This window comes from Gadus chalcogrammus, chromosome 2 (genome assembly GCF_026213295.1).
Source record: "Gadus chalcogrammus isolate NIFS_2021 chromosome 2, NIFS_Gcha_1.0, whole genome shotgun sequence".
Classification (NCBI taxonomy): domain Eukaryota; kingdom Metazoa; phylum Chordata; class Actinopteri; order Gadiformes; family Gadidae; genus Gadus; species Gadus chalcogrammus.
Genome location: NC_079413.1, coordinates 6,524,770 through 6,548,475, shown reverse-complemented (window position 1 = coordinate 6,548,475; position 23,706 = coordinate 6,524,770). Strand labels below are relative to the sequence as shown.

At 49.4% G+C, this 23,706-nt stretch overlaps 1 protein-coding gene across 1 annotated transcript in view; it reads right to left on the bottom strand.

Annotated features, from left to right (window-relative positions):
• The window catches only part of col5a3a (collagen, type V, alpha 3a), a 46,871-nt gene that overhangs the window by 10,530 nt on the left and 12,635 nt on the right, over window positions 1-23,706 (bottom strand). The window contains 31 exon segments of the mRNA XM_056608864.1: window positions 677-730; window positions 952-996; window positions 1,142-1,195; window positions 1,633-1,686; window positions 2,319-2,426; window positions 2,689-2,742; window positions 2,997-3,041; window positions 3,950-4,003; window positions 4,756-4,800; window positions 5,756-5,809; window positions 6,471-6,515; window positions 6,799-6,852; window positions 7,364-7,408; window positions 7,860-7,913; window positions 9,438-9,482; window positions 10,029-10,082; window positions 10,314-10,367; window positions 11,218-11,271; window positions 11,462-11,515; window positions 11,655-11,708; window positions 11,939-11,995; window positions 12,369-12,452; window positions 12,608-12,682; window positions 14,023-14,085; window positions 14,349-14,390; window positions 14,492-14,545; window positions 14,765-14,881; window positions 15,193-15,303; window positions 16,096-16,182; window positions 16,184-16,597; window positions 19,827-19,949. Of these exon segments, the coding sequence (XP_056464839.1) occupies window positions 677-730; window positions 952-996; window positions 1,142-1,195; window positions 1,633-1,686; window positions 2,319-2,426; window positions 2,689-2,742; window positions 2,997-3,041; window positions 3,950-4,003; window positions 4,756-4,800; window positions 5,756-5,809; window positions 6,471-6,515; window positions 6,799-6,852; window positions 7,364-7,408; window positions 7,860-7,913; window positions 9,438-9,482; window positions 10,029-10,082; window positions 10,314-10,367; window positions 11,218-11,271; window positions 11,462-11,515; window positions 11,655-11,708; window positions 11,939-11,995; window positions 12,369-12,452; window positions 12,608-12,682; window positions 14,023-14,085; window positions 14,349-14,390; window positions 14,492-14,545; window positions 14,765-14,881; window positions 15,193-15,303; window positions 16,096-16,182; window positions 16,184-16,597; window positions 19,827-19,949 (2,307 nt within the window).

The window sequence follows — 23,706 nt, the reverse complement described above, 5'->3', positions numbered from 1 at the left end:
TTTGACCTGTTCATGGAGGAATCCTATTGTACAAAAAAACTGAAATACCATCCTCTAACATCTGCCATTGAAAGCTGTGGCTATAAATGTGTCCTCATTGTTCTTGTCTTTGGCAGTCTAGGCCATGTGCATAGGCTGGTGGTCAGTGGACTTAACATCAGTGGACTAAGTAAAAGAAGGGCCAGACAGCTAGCTAAGTACTGCTCAATATCAGCTGTTATAGGGAGCATGTTCATCTGGAAAAGGAGATGTTTCCTGTACCCTTAATGATGCATTCCCATAACAAGATGTTTGTTGGTCAAATAGTTGTTGGATAATTCATCACATTTGGTTCCTAAAATGATATTAACTTGTAATGTGGAATCAAATAAAGTACATAAAATGTGTGTGTGTGTGTGTGTGTGTGTGTGTGTGTGTGTGTGTGTGTGTGTATGTGTGTGTGTGCATGTGACAGTATTTCAATGTGTGTAGGTGAGCATGTGTCAGTGTGTGTGTGTGTGTGTGAGTGTCAGTGTGTCAGTGTGTGTGTGTGTGTGCATGTGTCAGTGTGTCAGTGTGTGTGTGTGTGTGTGTGCGTGTGTGTGTGAGTGTGTGCGAGTGTCAGTGTGTCAGTGTGAGTGTGTGCATGTGTCAGTGTGTGCATGTGTGTGTGTGTGTGTGTGCGTGTGTGCCTCACCTTTTCTCCAGGCTTTCCAGTGGGACCCTCTGCTCCTCTCCCCCCTCTCGCCCCCTAGCCCAAAAAAAACCCACAAAAAAACATAAATATCAACACTAATCCCTCCGGTGCCGCAAAAAAGATGAATGACATCCATTAACATAAACGCTTCATTAAGTTTGTAGGTCAAGGGGAGGGGTCCAATTAACAATCAGTTTATATGTAAATATATACAACTCTCTCTGTTACAACATCGGTGTGCATACATAACGCCTGTCACCATCGCTAATACTCACATTAGGCCCTCTCTGGCCTCCGGCGCCCGCCTGACCAGCTGGACCCTGCAATGGGGAAGATCAGATCATACACATACATGTATTCCACATGCCCGGTCAACACTTCACCATCAACTCACCGCTTGGCAGTAACCAAACGAGTTGAGAGAGGGCATAAGCATCAGACGGCTCAATAACACCGGCGTCTTACCCTTCGTCCTTTCTCCCCGAAGACCCCGGCAGCGCCCGGGAATCCGAGAGATCCCTGCGGACCCAGACACAGAAGCTTCATCAGCGACCGGTCTCAGCCCCCCCCCCCCCCCCCCCCTATCCACCCCACCCCCCACGGGCGCCCTCGCTCACACAACCCCCCCCCCCCCCACATTCATCACACTGCTCCGCCCCACTGTTTCATTAGCATCATAATTGTCAACTGTATGGGATTAAGGCCAATCTAAATCCACGAGCCAAAAAAAAAACGACCGGCTTTTTACACGCCATTTATCAACCCCGCTAATGAATTGGTGTCACTAATGAACTATTAAATAAAACACTCCTTTTTTTGTAATCTGTCATTCATCATGCTTTATTTGGGTTAATCAGACAGGAAGCGGTGGGGAAAGATTATTAGAGTATTTTCCTATCGGAAACTGGCAATAGGGTGCGGGGTGGTGTGGGGGGGGGGGGGGCCTTGTTTATCACCTTAGGACCCTGTCTTCCTGGGTAACCCGGCAGGCCTGGTACACCAAGTTTACCCTGCAGAATGGAAGAACAAGAGTGGAAGGGGAAATTAGATACATGGAAGACAAAATGAGCATCTAACAAAAACATGAGGAAAGCAAAAACCAAATCTGTGTTCTAAGGATTTATTTATTCTTTGTGAAGCGGAATCAAAAGTACATGATGCATGGAACGCTTAATACATACACAATGGGCGCGAGATGTATAGAGAGTAAACAGTATAAATATTTTATGCATAAATATGAACTTTAACATATCTATCAAGTGATGCAGTGTGTGCTCCCTGGGTTTTCATAAGACCCATATTTCAACAGTCCCTGCCAGGTCCATTTACCATTTCTCTGCTCGAGTGTACAGTCTAATCCAGGAGAAACAACAATATATCTTTGTTTATTTCAAAATAAATCATTTCCAGGTAAACGCGTTCGAGAGGAAAAAGTGATGAAGAAACATTTTCATGTTTCAAATTGTTTTGCTTTCGCGAAGCAGCCATTTTCAAAACAGGAAAGTGTTTCTTGGTATTCATTTATTGGACTTTTTTAATCTAAAAAACGTCTACTCTCTGAAGTATTAATTATATCTGGTTAATATATACTGGGACACTGTAGCCATGCACTGAATGGAGTCTGCCACGACTCTAAGTGGACCTTTTCGCCAGCGATCCCCGATGACCCAGAATCTCCCAGGAGTCCCGATTGACCCTTCAGGCCCTCCGTTCCATCTTCTCCACGGATTCCTGGCACTCCATTATCACCCTGGGGGAGAGGGGGGGGAGCGATACACAAACAAACAACAAGAGAGACAGAGAGAGACAGAGATAATGACCTAAGACGGCGTCTGATGAATGCAGTTATGGGGGGCTTAGTGGATAATTGGGCAGCTCCCAAGGTGTGTGTGTGTGTGTGTGTGTGTGTGTGTGTGTGTGTGTGTGTGTGTGTGTGTGTGTGTGTGTGTGTGTGTGTGTGTGTGTGTGTGTGTGTGTGTGTGTGTGTGTGTGTGTGACGTCCGTTCTCTCACCCTGTCCCCCTTGAGGCCCATGTCACCTTTGGACCCGGGGAAGCCGTCCTCGCCCTGCAGGTGGACAGGAGAGGAGATATCGATGAGGGATGACAACGCTTTCGGAAACCCATTAATCGCTGTGCAACGCGCCACTGACCGAACGTGTCCACACAGGTCAGGTCACCGCATGATGTATGCGAACGCCTCCCTTGGCTTACGAACAGTAACTTTACACAATGGATTGCAATCATTTCTTTATTATTTTAGCAAAAATGTGATAACGGCATACTTAGGGAAAATCTCAATATTGAATCAAAGTCTCTCACCTTCTCCCCCTTGCCTCCCTTAAGACCCCTCACTCCCTCAGCTCCCTGTTTGAAAGAGGAGAAGGGTCGAACCAGTTATAACTCATTCGGTTTCAGTACCACCATCATCTATCACTCGATTTATTTAAACACACACACACACACACACACGCACACACACGCATGAAGGAGTGACATGGCTATCAAACGGAATTCTTCAACTGAAAAAGGTGGGGAATGATTAATAAATGTGTTTCGATTTAGTCCTGACGGGACATTGCGCTCTGCATTGATCGGCTATTGACCGTGCACTCATGTCGTTCTAATGATTCCCATCAAGGTCAGGGTTCTTTTGGATGGGTTTGAACGCTGAGCTCATGGGAACCAGCTAGTGGAACCAGCTGTGTGAACTTGTCATCTACAAACAGCCCGCTGACTGCTGTACCATGACACAACACTCAACAAAGCCACCCTGGGGACATAAACAACTGACGCAATGGAGTTTCGACCTACATATAAACACACGCACATACAAGCACTCACAAGCACGCATACGCACACACACGCGCACACACACAGGCCTACAAGTATGTGGGCGTGCATGCATGGATGGATGCATACACACGCGCGCGCGCACACACACACACACACACACACACACACACACACACACACACACACACACACACACACACACACACACACACACACACACACACACACACACACACACACACACACACACACACACACACACACACACACCTCATCTCTCGATAGACACCATCATTTTCATTCTGTCCATCAAATGTTCCACACTCTGCCGTAAGCGTTTCCCCCCCCCCCCCCCCCGACAGCCCAGGTGATCCCCCACCACCCACCAGCTGTCAATCAAAAGTATCACGCCGCTCGTTCGTCACCAGGAGACGGGCCTGACAGACATCGGTGCGTTTATATGCTTCTTTGTGTCTCACCTTGACTCCGCGTGTGCCCGGATATCCGACGGGCCCCTGGACTCCTGCTGAGCCCTGTTAAAAAACACACAAGTATACGTTTTTTAATCAGAACATTTTCAACTGTCTAAAGAGGACAGCCTAGTTCAGTAGCCTCTCCCCCCTCTGGCCCGAGAATGAATACGTTATTTCCCGCAGAACTTCAGTTTGGTCAACGGACGTGCTACTAGCTAAGATCAGCAGGCTCTCCCTGGAGAAGGGTTTTTCTGGCCAATCACAGACGGTGTTCGCATCGCCTCTACAGAGATTTCCGAGAAAGTTACAAAATCTGTGAGGTGCAATAAGTGTCGAAATATTAGTTCAGTGAGGTGTGCCTATGCTTGTTTGCTCGGCAATCACAAGAAGTGTGCCGCCCGCTTGAGCATACAGCCATTTTGTTAAACCAACTGTCTCTAAGATTCCCTTTTCACTTGGCGCTCCAGACTGCTAATCCTCCAACGTCTACACGGGGAAGAGAGCGGGGTATTGCTGATTGCAGTGAGCTAAAGCGCTTACCAAACAACAACGTTGATATCCTACGAGTGACATTGTAGGAGAAACAACGACGTGGATGATAGCGTCGGAACGCCGGATTGTGACTTAACGTAAAAACCCGCGAGTACGCCGAGGCGACAACAGCGACGGCAACAACAACAACAACAACAACAACAACTAGTCTTCCCGGATCGGCAGCTCGGAGGAGAGTTGTGCCTTGTGATGATTGAATACGAGATTGCGGTGAGACAGATGGCGCGCGGCGTTAACAAAGGATGTACGGAGGTACGTACCAGCAGACCCTTCTCTCCGGCGGGCCCCTCTCGCCCTGGGTGACCCTACACACGTTCAAAAACAAAACACATGAATGAATAAATGAACAGACAAAAAAAAACAACACATACACTATTTAGATGCGAGAACATAGATGAGAACACAACGGCGCTTAAGTTGAAGGCCCCCACAACAACCTCCTCCGAGGTGTGCGTGCGGCTTGTTTTGTGGTCATGCCTGTTGTCTCTGTCATATGTGTATTAAGGCTGGTGTCTTATCATGGAGCCTTGCAGGCCCGTAGCAGCGGTGTCATGATGAATTAATTCAAACGTGTATGACTGAAATCTGAGCTTGAGCCTCTGGCAACGAGTCAAGTGTCACTGAGGGGGAAATCTTCTATTCCTTTTTGTAAATACAAATGCTGCAGTGGATCACGTCCAGAAACAGCTCCTCCCCCCCCCCTCCCTCCCTCCCCCAACCTATTGGTTGACGAGACGAAGAGAGCAGGCTGCGCATGTCAATTCTGTGGACTGTTGTTTGCAATCGCTTTTGTGTGTGTGTGTGTGTGTGTGTGCGCTTGGGTGTGTGTTGTTGTGTTTATGGCAAGCGTAGACGGGACAGATGAGCATGTATATGCAAATCTGTTGGCCCAACTGCACATTGATATCTATGATTAATGATGATGGATGTGTCCATATGTATTTGTGCGTGTGTGCATTTACGGTGGGCGTGTGTGTGTTTTGTGTGTATACAAGTGCCGGTGTATGGGTGTGCATGCCTGTGTGTGTGTGTGTGTGTGTATCCGTGTGTGCGTGCATATGTGTGTATGCTTGCCAGTGTATTTGTGTGTGTGTGTGTGTGTGTGTGTGTGTGTGTGTGTGTGTGTGTGTGTGTGTGTGTGTGTGTGTGTGTGTGTGTGTGTGTGTGTGTGTGTGTGTGGTGTGTGTGTGTGTGTGTGTGTGTGCGCGCAGCGCGTGTGTGCGTGCGCGCGCCAGTACATGTGTGTGCGTGGGCACTTACAGGTGGTCCGTCAATGCCAGGTAGTCCCAGCAGGCCTGTCTTCCCTTGAGGCCCCTGTGTAGGAACAGACAGAGACATAATCCACTGTAACGTCACATGAGGATTTCACCGCTCAGGTCCCAGACAGACCCACTAGTGCCCCCCCGCCCCCACCACCACCACCACCACCACCACCAGCACAACCACCCCAAGACTTAACCGCGACACATCCTCCTCCACTTTGGCTGTGCACTACACTGAATACATTCATGAGTTTGTTCTGGATCTCACACTTCTTTTCATCTCTCCTCCTCGCTCTAGTTTTCTATTTCCTTGATCAATGTGGTCACCCCGCAGCACGGGGCGACCGGGGAGGCCTGGATGCTTGGTGGGGTGCATTTTTCCTCCACATTGATTTCCTGTCCACCAGACCATCCCAACGACCCCCCCCCACCCCCCATTTCCCCTCTCCACAATCGACCCCCTATCCCTCCCACCCCCCCCCCCCCCCCCACCATCCCACTCCCTGTGTTCTGATTGGGAGCGCGAGGTGTTGGGAGCTCCACTCCGCCACCTAACCTGGCCGCGCCATGACAGATGTCACAAGGTCGCGGATTTCATTTTGGCGAGAGTAGAGTAGAGGAGAGAGAGGGGGCGAGGGAGAGGGAGAGCGAGAGGGAGGGAGGGAGGGAGGGAGGGAGAGAGAGTGGGAGAGCGAGACAAGGCACTGGCTTACCTTCTCTCCCGGCATGCCGATGGGACCCTGAGGACCAGGCAGGCCCTAGACCGGAACAAAGCATCCATCACGTAGAGGTTTACAAAAACAGCAGAGGACAGCCAGCAGCCAACAGTCTGGAGGTCTATTGTAAAGTTGAATAAATGGTGAAAGGTGCTGCACGTACATGGGACTGTATGTATGTATGTATGTATGTATGTATGAATGAATAGAGGAATGTGTGTGTGTGTGTGTGTGTGTGTGTGTGTGTGTGTGTGTGTGTGTGTGCGTGTGCGCGTGTGTGCGTGTCCGTCCGTTTGAGCATGTCTGAGCGTCCGCATGCACACACCTGTGTCCCTGGGTTTCCTTGTTGACCTGGGGCCCCGATCTCTCCAGACGGCCCCTGAGGAGACCGACACCCATTAGTCTCACATATCAGCCAATCACAAACACACCTTTGTACGCTGACCGGTAAACAAAAACCATCTAAACTTTATTTATATAGCGCCTTTTGTGCAAAGTTGCAATGCAAGGTGCTCAACAGAACAGTAAAAATACAGCAGTACAATTTGAATGCAACAGTACAGTGAAAATCAATGATAAATGTGATGTGATGAGTAAAACAATAGTAAATATTAAAAATAGAAATAAATAAATAAAAACTTAAGAGAAATGGATTCAAGAGAAAGCTGAGCGAAATAGGTACGTCTTAAGGTTACTTTTGAACGTGGCTATAGATTGTGAACAGACCGGTTAAGACTGAAACGGGTTACCGGCTATAGCGTAACCAACCGGTGCTCACCGGCTCCTGCATTAACCACACATTTCCCGCAGGTGGGTCGTCTCTTCGATCACAATATGGTAATTTATGCCTAATGAGGTTTGGTGCGGGGTTTAACGACGGAGGTACTGACCATGTTGCCCTTCGACCCCTGAACTCCATCAATGCCATGGATACCCTAATGGGACAGAAAGGAGTGGAAAGGACGATAAATCACATCAGCAGGTTTTTTTTTTACCAGGACGCACGTGTCCTTACAAAAGGTCCTTACATTCATGTGACAATGGACATGGTGTCCTTGGGATTTCCAAGGTAAGTTTTAAAACGTGTCATTTATAGTTAGTTCTTAACATGGGTGGGCGGGATGTGTGCTGAAAGACACTGGGTTTCGATCCCGCGCGAGTGTCTGCAGCATAGCTGTAGGCATCCTTCCGCGGGAACCCTGATGCAATGATGTGTCCGAATGCACCAGTCGCACGCTGGACGAAAAGCCTCCCCGAAATACTAATAGGTTTGGCGTCAGCTCTCTCAATGTGTGGTGCCTAGGTGACATTGTTCCGCTTTGATGGAGAGCCGGATGAGACGGCGTGTGGCCGGAGTCCATCGGTGATGATGCAGCGTTGACTTACAGGTTGGCCGGGGGGTCCCGCTGAGCCCCTCGGTCCGTTGAGACCCCTCGCGCCCTGGAGATGAAAACACAGCAAACAGTCAACAACGCACACTTATCCGGACTACAGATGAGCCGGGTGCGAGGGCGGAATACTAACAGGCCAATCAGAGCTGTGGCTCGCTGATGGAGAGGGACGGGGAGATAAACAGGGAGATGGGCAGGGAAGAGGAAGAGGAAGAGGAAGAGGAAGAGGAAGACAGGGGAGCGAGAGAGGTAGAGAAATACTTCAACATTTTGTATGTGTTTGTCGATTGAAATTTTGTGTGTGTGTGTGTGTGTGTGTGTGTGTGTGTGTGTGTGTGTGTGTGTGTGTGTGGTGTGTGTGTGTGTGGTGTGTGTGGTGTGTGGTGTGTGTGTGTGTGTGTTGTGTTAGCGTGCAGGTGTGCGTGTGTTCGCGTGCGTGTGTTCGCGTGCAGGTGTGTGTGTGGACCAAATAGGTGTGAGTGTGTTTGCCGATCATGTACCTGTGTGTGCATGCATCTATCTGTTTGTGTGCACCTGCGTGCATTTCAATGTGTGCGCGTACGCGTGTGTGGCCGCGCGCGCGCGTCTGTGTGTGCATGCATGCATGCATGTATCTACTTGATAGATTTTTTTCCCCTTGCACCGTTTCTCTTTGTAGCTTGGCCAAGCCACCTGTTCCAGAGCCACATCTGTGATCTCCGGGGACACGATTGATATGGAAATAAAATCATTCGGGGCCCCTGATTTGTATCTGCCCCTTCTTCTCCTTCTTCTTCTTCCTGTCGTCCGTCTCCATCCCTTCTCTCTCATTTTCCCCGACACCTAATCATCAAATGTCCTAAATGCGTCTTCAGCTGGGCTCCTCTGTATTCCAACGGTTCTCCGCTCCCCTCCACCGTCCACCTCCTTCCCATCCCCATCCGCCGTTAACACTTTAGCTTTTTCCCTCCATCACAGCTGCAACACGACGTCTCATCTAACCCTTTGTCTCACGACTCTCTCCCCCCCCCCCCCCACACCTCACTCGCTCTCCCTCCCTCCCTCCCTCCCTCTCCGTCTGCGTCTCTGTGGTTCCCTCGCCCTCCATCCAGGTGATCCATTAAGATGGACGGACCCCCCCTGCTGAGTCTGATCCCCCCCCCCCCCCCCCCTCTGCCGGGGCGAGGAGATAGAATGTGAATCAGGGCTAATCAGCCCGCCTGACTACGGTGCCTGCGGTAGCATCACTCTGGGATGCACTCTGGGAGCTTCCGGTGAACCTGCTGAGGTTTTCTCAAGGCGTCTCCAGATGGACCGGACACAGTTAGACAGAAATGAATACAATGAAAGATTGTATAATTCTTTTGTGTGTGCCAGGCAACAAATAGAACCACGGAATTGAATGTATTGTATGTGTGGGTTAAGTTTAAGCTAGCGTCTAGACGTTTTTTTATTCAAAGACCGCAAATCTAAGCAGTAATTGGTGCTCTCCAAAGATGTGCAACCTTGAGGTGGAAGGGGTAGTTTTGTGTTGTTATGTGCGCTCGTCTGCATGCTTTATGTGTGTGTGTGTGCGTGTGTCGTCGTTACTAACAGGTTCGCCTGGCTGCCCCCTAGGTCCGAACGGCCCAGTAGAACCCTGAAACAAACGACGGAAAACATTGTCAGCATTCAACCTTGAGATAAACAGCTTCATACACGGAGTCTTACACACACTGCCGGCACAAATACATAGAGGGGAACCATCACAACCTCACACTCGTCAAGCTGGATCAAAGCCCTCCGCCAACAGAATGGGGCACGTTTTAGTATTCCACACATGTGATTTACATGCAAAGTGGGCGATAGCTGTCATCTATTTCAAATAGCTTGAAAATGACTGATCTGAGGACAGCATAGAGAGGAGAAGGATCATGAAAGCACCTCCAACGGAATATAAGGCCTATTCTACTTCCTTTCAGTACCGCCGTGGGCTTGACCTGTGGCATCAGTTGTACTGTAAAGCACTCAAATAATCGGATAACAATCGTCTACACTTCCGATGGAGAGATCCATGGCATTCAGGGCACTGTGGGACTAATGTCAACACCATTTCTCTATTTTCCTTTTGTTAGCTTTTCCGTAGCTAAGTGGCTAATGCTACATGGTCTAATTACTGGGGTGACATTGACTTGGGCATGCTCACCTTCTCTCCCGGATCTCCAAAGGGCCCGTGAGGACCTGGTTTGCCCCTGTCCCCCTTGGTGGGAAGAAACATATGCATTCATAACATGTGGGTGGCGAAACGGACACGTTTGCACAATTCATCCTCCTGGGGAGTCTGTGTTGTTTAAAGCACAAAGGCTTCTCACGGCCACACAACGCATTAATCTGAGGCCAACGCTGAGTGATGGAGAAATAGATGGAAAGACCAAGAAGCTTCTTTTTTTTTTCTTCTTTTGGGGTGCTGTGTTCCCACACGCTCACTCACTCTGTGTCCCTTGTCTCCCGGGATTCCTGGCAACCCGTCAAAGCCTCTGTCACCCTGGGAAGGAGATAAAGGCCAGCGTTGCGTTTACAACCTCTGCGATGATGAAAACATGTGCTTGCACGTAACAAAAATTCACACAACTTGCAGAATGGAAATGATGTAAACGGCACCCATGATTGCATCTGTGCACAAAGAATACAGATTCACATTAACACACACACACACGAAAAAACCACACCATTTAGAATACATATACACACACACACACACGCACACAGGCATTTGGATACATCCTGTGACGAAGGCTTCCATCTGCTGCGTGCACGCCGTTCTCATGGTGTGGGAGCTTTCAGATAGCTCGGGGTCTGCTTGAGCGTTGCTTTGACTGATAAAGACCCGCTGTTCAGCTGAGCCTATTATCAGGGGAGGCTGATGTATTTAGCAAAAGCGCCCATGCAGCTGCTAGGTACGGAGCCGACTCGCTTGTCAAACGGACGCAATGACGTTTGGGGCGCCAGGTGGATTCTTCCTGGCACACCGAGGGCTGTGGGCAGTTGGTGTGGTAATTCAGCACCTCTCCCTCTCCTCCGACAAAATGGCAGAATGCAACGCGACGCAAGTCCCGCAATTAGCCGTCTTGCAACTCAGCGTTTACAGCGAGTGTACGGGCAAAGGCTTTACCTTGCAGATATGTATTGACACTTTCTTTTTCAGCGAGCGAGCGAGCGAGCGAGCAAAGCACACCAATCAATTGCACGGCTTCATCCTCATCTTCATTCTCTAATACTTCAACCTCTTCTTCTTCTTCTTCCAGTGAGGTCCGAGGAAGAGATGTTCGATTCCCTTCTGCTGCAATGCGGCGCCCGTGGTAATTTCCTTTTCCCATAAAAAAATAAAAACCAACCTTAGTGCCTGTTTCTCCCGGCGCTCCGCGAGCCCCATCTGCTCCTGACCGCCCCTGGGAAAGAGAAAACACACATCCACAAGTCAACACACACAGTAACACAATACACACACTGACACGACCCAGAGACAATCAAGACACAAGTCTGGAAGAGAAAACAGCGAGCAGATGATGCCTCACGATTCAAAATCCGAAAAAGAAGAACGACAACTATGGATTAGAGTCTGTGAACGATAAATCTCACCCGTTTCCCCGCCCGGCCGTTCAGCCCTGCAGGGCCATGTAATCCACGGGGGCCCTGTGTAGGAGGTCAGCGGGGAAGCACAGTTAGAGAGGAAGAGGAGGTGATAGAAATCTTAACCGGGAGCCCGTGGGATACAGCAGGGAAAAAAAAATAAAACATAGTTTTTGGGGGTGGGGGTGGCGGGGGGTCTTACAGAGTGGCCGTCGTCTCCAGCACTTCCCTTCAGGCCGGAAGCACCTGGAAGACCCTGCAACACAGAACACATCCCGATCAACGCAGAGCAAGCTACTGTACTTTTAGAATATGACGGAGCAGTGCAGTCACACACTAGATTTTGTTTTTTTCGAACATCGGATTTTGCCATACAGTATGGAAGAGGATATCTATACACAACAGTGGTGGAGAGAATGTACAGGGGGTTGATGTGTGTTCTTTAGTGTGATGAAGTGTGATCCAGTGCTGTTAAGGGTCTCTTACCTCAGGTCCTGGTCGCCCCCCGAGACCCATCGAACCCGGAGGTCCCTTCTGCGAAATCTGGAGAAAATAAGAAAGAAATAGATGATAAGCGGAAGCCACTTTAAAATCACTGTCGACTCTCATCGATTGGAAATCGTAACAAACGACATATCAATAACCTATTCAACCAACGATTTGAATTAATAATGACCGGCAATTTACACTGTGTACTTATTTCCCATTTATTAATTACCAAGCACATTGGAACCATTGTGTGTGTTATTGATTGGATCCATCCATTCATGCTACATTTTGTTACGCCCATTTATAACTTCATATGCTCAAGTACTCTATGCTCCATTTCTTGCTAGAACTTCAACGGTTCACCTCTTGACAGCTGCGTTTGTTGCTGTGTCAGCGTTTCTGTGACACACAAGTGAGACTTCCCTACCTTGGCTTGCTGAATGATGGCATGCGCTTGGGCTTCCTGGGCAGAGACGACAGGGCCCTTCTGAGAATCCCCACCGAACTGGAACTGAACGGCACAGAGAACACAGGATAGAGACACTCTCCCCCGGCTTGGAAAATGCAAATGAAGTTCAATCACACAGCTCCCCCTTGTGGGGATCCTCAGTACTGGGCTTGGTAGCTTGTGGCTGGGTTGAAGAGAGTCAAGCTCGATTTTCTTACTGGTAACATCAGCAGAGTGCCTGGAGGACCTGGTATCCCATCAGCCCCGGAAAGACCTGGGCGTCCAGGGGGGCCCTAGAGAAATAAGATCCATGTTATATTGGCAATGCGAGATTGTGTGCAGTGTGTGTGTGTGTGTGTGTGTGTGTGTGTGCGTGTGTGTGGTGTGTGTGTGTGTGTACATGTGTAGTGTGTGTGTAGTGTGTGTGTGCATGTGTAGTGTGTGTAGTGTGTGTGTGTTTGTGTGTGTTTGTGTGCGTGTGTAGTGTGTGTGTGTGTTTGTGTGTGTGTGTGTGTGCATGTGTGAGAGTGTGTCTGTGTGTGTCTGTAGGTGTGTGTGTGAGTGTGTCTGTGTGTGTTTGTAGGTGTGTGAGTGGATCAGTGGGGGTAGGTGTGTGTGAGTGTGTGGGTGTGTGGGAGGGAGTGACTGATATCTAAACGGTAAAAAAAAAAAGGCTTCCCTATGAAAACATTTTGTGCTGTTTCCATTGTGCCTGCCACTCAGAATCTACGTCTAACTTCCTTCCCTGCCAACACATTTTTGCCTGAAGTCTTTATTAATACCATAATAAAGCAGGGCACAATTCGTAAAAACATTAAAGACATGATTCAATTCAAACATTCATACGTCACTTAGTTGCTATGCAAACATTAGTCTACTGGTGCTTGAAGGAAGGTGAACTCCCCTGCTCAGCTGCAGTCCCACTTCACAAACGGAAGCTCATGCATACAGGCGATGCATGCTTTACACAGAATATATTCAGTTATATACTTCAGGAGTAAAGTGTGCACAAAACCCTGGGTCTACAATTATACATAATGCTTTCTTTTGTTATTGACAGAAACGTTCATTCGTTCCAGTTTAGTGCATATTGTGAAGCCAGAGGTAAACAAGACAACCTTTGTTTGTCTGGCTTTCTATAAATGCTCTACCAAGAACACTTGTATTTCTATTAAAGTGATGCCTTTGGAAAGTTTATGAAATTGCTTCGAAAGAAAAATATGAGAAGCCCAAGAACACTCAAATGCATACACACACACACACACACACACACACACACACACACACACACACACACACACACACACACACACACACACACACACACACACACACACACACACACACACACACACACACAATGGTCTATAATAATGTCCTCAAGAGAAATTATTATAATCAGCCATGTCCATGTGCCATCGCCGAAAGCACAGAATGTCTAGCGCACAGTCAACCGGGTCATTACGTTTCCATGGATACATCCTAATAATCTGAGGTCATAGCCAAGCCCACATGCCTGCCCCAGGGATGTGATGATTGGTCAAACTGAGGTCAAGCTGACATGTTCCCAGGAGTCAGGCCAGCCACTGAATGTAGCGCTGAGAGGCCCAGGGAGGACTGCAGAGACACTCACCAGTTCACCGTGGTCTCCCATGGGTCCAGGGGGGCCGGTGGGTCCTGGCATACCGGAGAGACCCTGTTGACAAGAAAAACAAACAGACACACCCATGCACAAACACACACACACACACACACACACACACACACACACACACACACACACACACACACACACACACACACACACACACACACACACACACACACACACACACACACACACACACACACAAATGGACAGGCACACACAGACGAAGAGTTAAAAAGGACTCCTATCCATTCCTTTCAATTTTCAATATCAAAAGTTGAATGACCCCACGTGACCACTGGAAAGCTGACCTCTATCCCGGGAGGGCCCGGTGGTCCTTCTATTAATGTCCCCTGGTGATAAACACACACACACATAAACAGTGAGTCACACAATACGCATCACAAACACAGGACATAGTTCAGACCCAGGGAATCGGTCACTAATGGATTACCGGTTCAGCCACCGCCCGCTCCCCCTTCTGGCCCTTCTCTGCTCGCAGGGATGCCTGAGCGACAGACAGACAGACAGACAGAAAGACAGACAGACAGACAGCAGTCAGACAGACAGAGCAACAGACGGAGGCAACAGACGGAGACAGAGGTCACATCACTGTGTGTCAGCCGGCTAACGCCCACACACACAGTACCGGCTCATGGGTTAAGTGTGCTACAAGGAGATCAACCCCCCCCCCCCCCCCCCCACAGAAAGTGTAGAAGCCGTTCACCTCTCCGTCCCACGTCTGGGCCAGGTCTCGCTCGGCGAAGCTGTAGGCGTCCTCGTAGATCTCGTACTCTTCGTACTCGGAGGATGTGGCGTTCTTCACGTCCTCGTATTCCAGCATCTAAGGAGAGAGGTGAGATGAGGATGTTACAAAATGGCAGCGTGACATCTGAAGGGAGTCGACAGAGGCACTGATGCCACCTCGGGGAAATAATGTCTCATGTGATGGTCTCCAAAAGATATGGAAGAAACGTTGTAGGAAAAAGCTGCATGAGAGCGATTATCATACAGCTAACTCGATATGACAAGGACAACATAGATATTAGATCTTTTAGTAAAAAAAATGCATAGATCCCACTTATAAAAACAACTTTTCAGTTTAACAGTGGAATGGTTAAAAAAAACTGATTGTCTCCCGGCACACAGACCCACCTCATAGTCGGTAACATTGGGACCCACGGTTACCGTGGAAACTGAGAGATCGTCATACAGGTCACTATCGCTGTACTCCTCCACCACCGGCCTTTTGAGTGGTCTGTCCTCCTGCACAGCGGCAGAAAGAACATGCATACACACACACACGCACACACACACACACAAGTCAGGTCGAGTCACACCACACTGAACTGAGGACACACTTTCCGTGGGCACGGCACTCGCCCAGTTTCATTAAAAATGACTGCATGGATGTGGGTGTTGTTGATTGCGGTGAGGCTGCAGATGATCAGTTTATGACATTGATGCGGTGTGATTAGTTTAGGCGGAGCATCGTCACTGTGTGGCTGCAAGTCAGGGCTCTGTGACAGGAGAGAATTAGTTCCACACACGAGAAGCCGACGGGAACATCTTATGACATTGCGGTGAAATTAGTTGAGGGATGAAGCAACATATGTGCCACTTCTTCAGCGTTAAAGGCAATATAATGAAGACGGCGGGGTTCCTGCGAAAACCAAAATCGGAACAAAATGACAGAACGTGAAACAAACAAACACACAGACACACACACGACTAGGGTCAGAATATGATTCTGTCCAGCCGTGACGGCAAATATCTACGACTAGAAAACGACTAGTTAGGGTCGGTTGGGCTGCATCTTCCAGATGGGGAATTTCCCCCAAACGAGGATCAGCGCGGACGGGGTGATTAAGGCGGTGGTGGTTAGTGATGGTGGTGGTCGAGGTGAAGTCGTGCTCTCTACAGTTAGCAGGCAGTAGGGCGGTGCTCTGTTAAGGGAGTGAGGGGAAGGGGTAGAGGAGGCGGTGGTGGTGGTGGTAGTAGTGAAGGGGGTAGGGGAGAGGGGGGGGGGGGGGGGGGGAGGGTTCACTTGACTTCTACCTCCGCTTCGACCTTGGATTCAGGCAGTGCGGCGGACACCGGAGAAGGTCGTTGATCCTCGGTGGCTGTAGCGGTGGCGGCGGCGGCGGTCTCTGGCTCGCTTGTTTGGGGCATCTCCGAGGGGAAGGTCTGCTCGAGGCTTTCGGCGTAGCCTGCGGAGGGCACGAGTTCTTCGGTGGCCTCTGGGGCCCTCGGGGGCCGGGTGGTTGGGGGGGGGGGGCTCCTTAGTCAGATACTGGGCCAGCGTCGCCGGGGAGACGCTGAGGAACCCGTCCTCGAGGGCTTGCTCCTCGTCTTTCTGCCTCCTCTTCCCCTTCCCCTTCCCCTTGCCTTTACCTTTAGCCTTACCTTTGCCTTTGCCTTTGCCTTTGCCCTTGGAGCCCTTGTCCCGCTTCTTCTTGTTCTTGTTCTTCCTGTCCTTCTTGCCCTTCCTGCCCTTTTTTGAGACTTCCTTCTCCGTTTCCTTGACGCTTGTCGGCAGCGGTTCCCGAGGTTGGGAAATCTTGTGTGGCAAAGAAAAATCACATTGAAGGGTGAAGGAACAGGGGTGGGGTTGGGTTGGGGGGGTGGAGGAAAAAAAACATAATTGTTTGTGAGTTCAGAGACAGTTGAGGCAATAACAAGGGACAGGGAGACGGTTGGTTTCTTGGACGGCCTAGCGTCGCGGGTCAGACATAGTGCGCCTCCAGCTCAGTTAGAGCCAAACAATAAATAGCAATGAGTAAACAGCCACGGGGCAATCAGCGTGTACTCTTTCTCGCTCAAAGAAGAAGACCTATTTGCTCGGGGGGTCAGAGGGCACTTTGCTTATTCTCCGCAATTGCTAATTGTTAGTGCGCCCAGCCAAGTGAGAAAATATGGCCTGTGTGTTGTGGGCTGGTGGGCTGATGGGTTATCCGTCTGAAATTCCTGCTTTAGAAAGCCCGGACTGTGCGGCGGCATTGAAGATGAGATTTAGGTTCCCACTTGCAAAATAGGTTCAGTGAGTGTTAGTGTTAGTGACAGTGTGTGTGTGTGTGTGTGTGTGTGTGTGTGTGTGTGTGTGTGTGTGTGTGTGTGCGATGCATTTGTGGTGTGTGTGTGTGTGGTGTGTGTGTGTGTGTGTGTTGTGTGTGTGTATGTGGTGTGTATATGTGTGTGTATATGTGTGTCTATGCATTTGTGTGTGTGTGTGTGTGTGTGTGTGTGTATATGTGTGTGTGTGTGTGTATATGTGTGTGTGTGTCGATGCATTTGTGTGTGTGTGTGTGTGTGTTTGTGTACGTTTGTTTGTGACAGTGTGTGTGTGTGTGTGTGTGTGTGTGTGTGTGTGTGTGTGTGTGTGTGTGTGTGTGTGTGTGTGTGTGTGTGTGTGTGTGTGTGTGTGTGTACGTGTGTGTGTGTTTACGTGTGTGTGTGTGTGTGTGTGTGGCGGTCTGGGGGAGAGAGAGAGGGGATGGGGTAGTGGGTGAGTGGTGGGCCGGTTGGGCCGAGGGTTGGTGGGACATGGAGCTCATGGCTCAGCTGTAGTCCTGATGATGGCCAACTGTTTGGCGGGGGAGGGTCTCTTACGGCCCGGCGTGAGCAGGGATGGAGCATTCCTGGAGCCCCGTGGGAGAATGGAGTTTCTCACGGAGACACCCAAACACACACAGATGCACGGACACAAAACGCAGATACACACACACACACACGTTTACAAATACACACATACACCCACATATACAAAAACATAAAACACAAAAGAAATCTATGAAACAAACACACACACACACACATACACAAATGCGCATAGCCACACACAAAGCACAGCATTGATGATGCATTAGAGTTGTACTGCTTTACTTTCTAGAAGCAGCACAGGTACAGAGCCCCAGGAATCAATATTCGTGTGTCTCTGTCACACATTCTCACACACATACACACACACACACACAAACCCACTTTTATTTGTTGCACATATTCTCTTTGTGTGACACACAGCCAAATAAATATATGATATCATCATTCATCTTCACGATTGATCGAATGGTCCCTGCTAGCCAGAGGAGACGAAGAGCGGTGTTAATCCTATTCGATTTATAGGACCTCTCTATGTGTGTGTGTGTGTGTGTGTACGTGTGTGTGCGTGTTTGCGCGTGTGTGTAGGTGCTAAAAGTCACACCTGACCAATACAGTGCAGTCGTGAAGGAACACTGGGCTTGTCTGACTCTTGGCTGTCGCTCTCAAATGGCGCGCTTCCACTGCGGGGTGCGGTGCGGTGCGGTGCGGTGCGCAAAGGTGCGGTACGGATTGCGTTTCCACCGCCAGAAGTGGGCGTGAGCCGGACTGAGCCGTACTCGTTTTGCCCTCGTCTTCAGTACTCCTCCGTTGGGGTACTGGGACGCATGAAAGGGTGCCTGGAAAATCCGAGCTACACACCCCCTCCGTTGATTGGTCGACAGACTCGTCACTTCCGGGCGACGTGGGGATAAAAGCAAACAAACAGTAGCCTCGAGGTATTATTCTTTACAATGAACATGTCGCGTAAAACGCTTGCCCGGGCGAACAAGGAGGAGGAGGCGTTCCTCTGCATTCTTCGGGAGGAAGACGTTGTTTACGACGTTTAGGTAGCTGCCGCGGCGATCGACATACGGCCTACCATGAAGGGTAGTGTCGGCGGTGGAACAGCGACCTCGGAACTGAGCTGGGCTATACCGCCCCCTCCCTACCGGACTGAGGCGAACCGAAACGGTACCGCACCCTGCAGTGGAAACGCGGCGAAAGCTTCAGCTACTCCCGGAGAGGCTGCACGCTTTGTGTTCAGACCTCCTCTTGGCACAGGATATTGGAAGTAGTAAATCATGTGATCAGGTGATGAGCCTCACTGAGACAAACAGCTTTAATGGTTCTCCCTGTTATGACTTTGGCTCTGGGCATAGAGCTTCTGCAAGCCTGGAAAGGTCCGTCGCAGTCCTAGCTGACAACCTGGATCTGGTGATGTCTCAACACGGACTTCGACTTAAAACCCCAAAGAAGAAAAGAGATAAAATGAATATTGATTGAAACAGGCTCTGCGTCTCTAGAGCCTTCCAGACAGTGAGCAAGATGGATCAGGTCTGCTAAATAGTGATCTCAGAGTCTCGTTCACCTCATCTGGGTTTACTTTGTTGTGTCATCGGTGGCCAACTTTGCTGTGTTTTTATTTCAGATTACTTAGGTCTGTCAACGGTAGGAAAATAAGTGTGTGTTTTTGTGTGTAAGAATTTGTTTGTGTGTATGCGTGTGTGTTACTCTGTGTCTATCGCCGTGTGTTCATTCTGTACCCTCCCTCTGGGTATCAGTGTATTTGTTGAGTATTGCTGACATCCTTCCAGTGTGTGTGCGTGTCTAGCTGTGTGTGTGTGTGTGTGTGTGTGTGTGTGTGTGTGTGTGTGTGTGTGTGTGTGTGTGTGTGTGTGTGTGTGTGTGTGTGTGTGTGTGTGTGTGTGTGTGTGTGTGTGTGTGTGTCTGCCAGTACGTGCACGTATCTGCCAGTTTGTGTGCGTGTCTGCCAATGTGTGTGCCTGTCTAGCAGCGTGTGTGCGTGTCTTCCAGTGTGTGTGTGTGCATGCGTGTATGCGTGTCTGGCTGTGTTTGCGCGTCTAGCAGTGAGTGTGCGTGTCTTCCAGTGTGTGTGTGTGTGTGCGTGGGTGTATGAGTGTCTGGCAGTGTGTGTGCGTGCCTGCCAGTGTGTATGTGCATGTGAGTCAGTGTGTGCGGGGCGTACTAACCTCAGACTTGTCCATGATCTGGGTGTTATAGGGCAGGGGGGAGTCACAGTCTGGGATGTATTTCAGACAGTAGTCTTCCGCCAATAGAGGATCTTCCGCTATGAGCAGCTGCTGTATTTCACCCTGGATCACAACATAAGAAACATTAAACACATTTAATTTGGATACAAGTTTGATTATCCATTTTGATAATAATACAACATTTTCCGGCATTTCCGACGTGCCCAGCGGCTGTGGAAAACCATCGCCCACGTTTCAGGCGTGCTATGTCTCATGATCGCGACACTGTTGTTGTCCCCTTCCCTGCGTTCCCATGGTTTCGCCAGGCGTCCAAGGCGTCTGCGTACGTGCAACAGTCAAATCTCTCCCTCTCATCCCCCGTCTCAATGACCTCGTCCACTTCCCTCTCGCAGCCCAGAAGGACTGAATAACTACCGTGTACAAATCACAATACAGACAGAAGGGCAGCCCCCCCTTAATTCCTATTAACCCCCCAACTAACTAATTTCTAAATATCCTCCTGAACGTTCCACACTATTGCGCCCACGCTGCATCGTCCGGGGCCGTGTGGAATACAAGTGTGTGACATCGTCCGCTCATTATGCCTTGCCAACTAAATTCAAATGTCCCCTGGGGCATTGCGACTGGAAAGGAAGAGGATAAGAATCGGCGGAAATTGAAAGAAAGCGACATTCACATTAGAGAGTGCAACGGTATCCAGAGGCAGCTGCGCAGCTGTGATCAATTCGTAGGGAGATTATACACTCGATAAAGCAGTTATCATTGTTATTCATTAAAGAGGAATTAGAGGCTAGACCGACGCACTAGATCAACGTGTGACCTGCTGATGAACTCACTCAGTGACCAGCTAGGGCTCCTTTGCATACAATTCAAATTAAGTCTTCTAAGCGGTATATAAACATGCTGCCGCCATTAATATGCGGTTATTAAAATTAATTGAAGGACAGCGCGCAATAAGGGAACAATCGGCTTCGCTTTAAATCAAATGATAAAAACTATATGTATTCAACAATTCATAGCTCCTCGCTCTCAGGATAAGTAGACCATTTTAATCCCAAGAAACTTTGAGATGCATTAAATTCAAAGAGCAGCTTCGGAATTAATCATCCCAGTCAAGGATACCTAAAAGTAGACTGTTGACATTGAGGATCAAAGCCAGAGCATGTTGTCTGGAAGTCAAACATCCTAACCACTAGTACCCCAGCCGCTCTCCTCATGTTACTGTTACTGTTTCCCATGCATACTCATCATTCTTCAGCGGTAAAGGCTTTTAGCAGGGGAAACCCTGTGTGTGGCACTGGACAGGAAACCACTGAAGGTCCTTGGGCGTTTATGACACACAAAATCCATGTACAGAGACACATCCAAGAGTCAGCGGCGGGACAACAGTCTCTGGTTCAGGTACCGTGAGTTTGTCCCTTCATTCAACTTCTAGCTTTGACCACCGAGTTCCAGTCCCCTCCCAACCAGACACTCACCTCTGATTTAATAAACGCTGGGCCTCTAAAAGGACATGAGTCATAACAAAGAGGTCTGGCTTCTCAGTGGGTGACTGCCGAGTGCAGATGTTTCTAAGAATCTAGACGGCTTACTGCAATAAAACAGCACTTGGTTGGTCCTTAGTTGGTGTTTTGTTTTTGCCTGAAGTGTAACAGATGCTTGTTAGCTAACTCAAAACATCTGACCGCGACTCAACCAAAATCATTAACCGGGGCGGATACATCCACAGCAAGCCTCGACTCGACTCACTTCATTCTGCAATGATGTGGCTTTTTTCTGTGGGAATTGTACTCTGACCGCTTGGATTAAGCCCGCCTCGTACAATATTCCCGACAGGTCAGGGCCTCGACATGTCTCTGCCAGTAATCCTGAAAGTAAGCATTTCACCTCAACCCCCTGATACAAACGAAAAAGATCAAAAGTGTGTCACGAAAACAACCCTGACGGGGATTACACAAGCGCACGTCAGCGTCGGTGAGCGGGAGCGGCCCTTGAGCAGGGCACTGAGCGGCCAAGCGGGAGCGCCACCCCATCAGAGGACATTCACCTCCATGTTTTTCTTCAGCTCAAAATACATGCAGTGTGTTGGAGAACGCCGGAGCGATTCGCTGGGTTTTTGGAAGGCAAATCTGGAAGCAATAGAGGCATCAGGGGGCGAGTGCCGTCCCTAGACCCCCACCACGGGCTCCCACGCTGGGGGAAACAGGGCCGGAACACCGGCCTCCTCCTCGTTCATGTTCTCCTCCCCCAGACCCAGGGAACCCGGGGCCTGGGAACAAGAGGCCTGAACATGAACCGCCCCACTGCATGCTGGTACTCCCCTGGTACTCGCCGGACCCCGGGGGGGGGGGGGGGGGGGTCACACAAAGCTATGCCTCGCAATAAACACAAGCGTGCGCACGCACACACAAACAGAAGCAAAGAAATGTGTGTTTGTGGACCTACTGGAATCTGTATATGTCTATAGCTTAGCGCGCACCAATCGGCGAGCTCTGCCTTGTTTTGAGCCCCCTGATACCGCTCGTCCATGGGTCAGAGGCGATTAAGCCTTACATAAATATACACACAAGCAGAAAAATATGAAAAAAAAACAGCAGCTCGCACCAACACCCGGCGACGCATCTCATGGAATAAATTGATCGGTAAGACAAGATGATTCACGGCCAGATTAGATGACTCATCCCCGGGAGTAATCATCTTCTTTTTCAGTCTGTGGGAGAATGAGAAACTGTCTTTTTGGGGGGGATTTCTTCGGTACGAGGGCGTCTTGTAGGGCGTCCGGTACAAGGGCGTACGAGTCTGAGATCGGAGAGATCGGACTTCAACAGCACTCCCAACATGGGCATGTAGCAGGGGCGACGGACCCTTGCCCCCCCCAAATAAATGTCCCCGCTCGGGGACAGGAATCTGACAGCAATCCAACCACAGCAATCCAGCGTTTCTATTCCCTTTACACTATAAGGGAATAGAAAACACTGGACTTCCTGTCACGGTGCGAGAGCGACAAGGTGTGTGTGTGTGTGTGGGGGGGGGGGGGGGGGTGGGATGTAGAGAATGACTTGGGGGCACGGGAGAAGCAATTAAGGTAATGATAGGACTCAGGCAAACGCAGCCAGGGGAGGGTGAGGGTGCGGACGTCGGCGCGGTGATAGAAGTAGGAATTATCGACAAGGTGAGTAAACCCGGAGGCGTGGCTGCACCCGTGTCAGCAGAAAAGGACATCTGATTCTTCCTGGGTGAAAGTGAGGGAAGTGTGTGAGTGCACATATATGTATATATATGTATATATATATATAAAAATAAATAAATAAAAGAAAGAAAGAAAGGAAGAAAGAAAGAAAGAAAGAAAGAAAGAAAGAAAGAAAGAAAGAAAGAAAGAAAGAAAGAAAGAGAGAAAGAGAGAAAGAGAGAGAGAGAGAACACACACACAAGAGACAGAGGGTGAGAGAGAGAGACCGAAAAGGGACTGCTAATAAGGCGGTCTGTACTTTTCCAGGGCTGAAGCTGTGTTATGCTAATGTCGGTGGGGACGGAAGTTTTTATCTGTGTCCCCTCAGGGTGTTCTGGAAGATGGCCTCTTCTGAAAGCCTACAACTTCCATCCTACATCTCTGTCTTCCTCCATCTTTTTTAGACCCTTGATCCTACTCTGTACAGACACTGTGCCTAAGGGCATGAGTTGGGGGAGAGAGAGAGAGAGAGAGAGAGAGAGAGAGAGAGAGAGAGAGAGAGAGAGAGAGAGAGAGAGAGAGAGAGAGAGAGAGAGAGAGAGAGAGAGAGAGAGAGAGAGAGAGAGAGAGAGAGAGAGAGAAAGAGAGAGAGAAAGAGAGAGAGATGAGGGGTGTGTGCGTGTGGGGAGG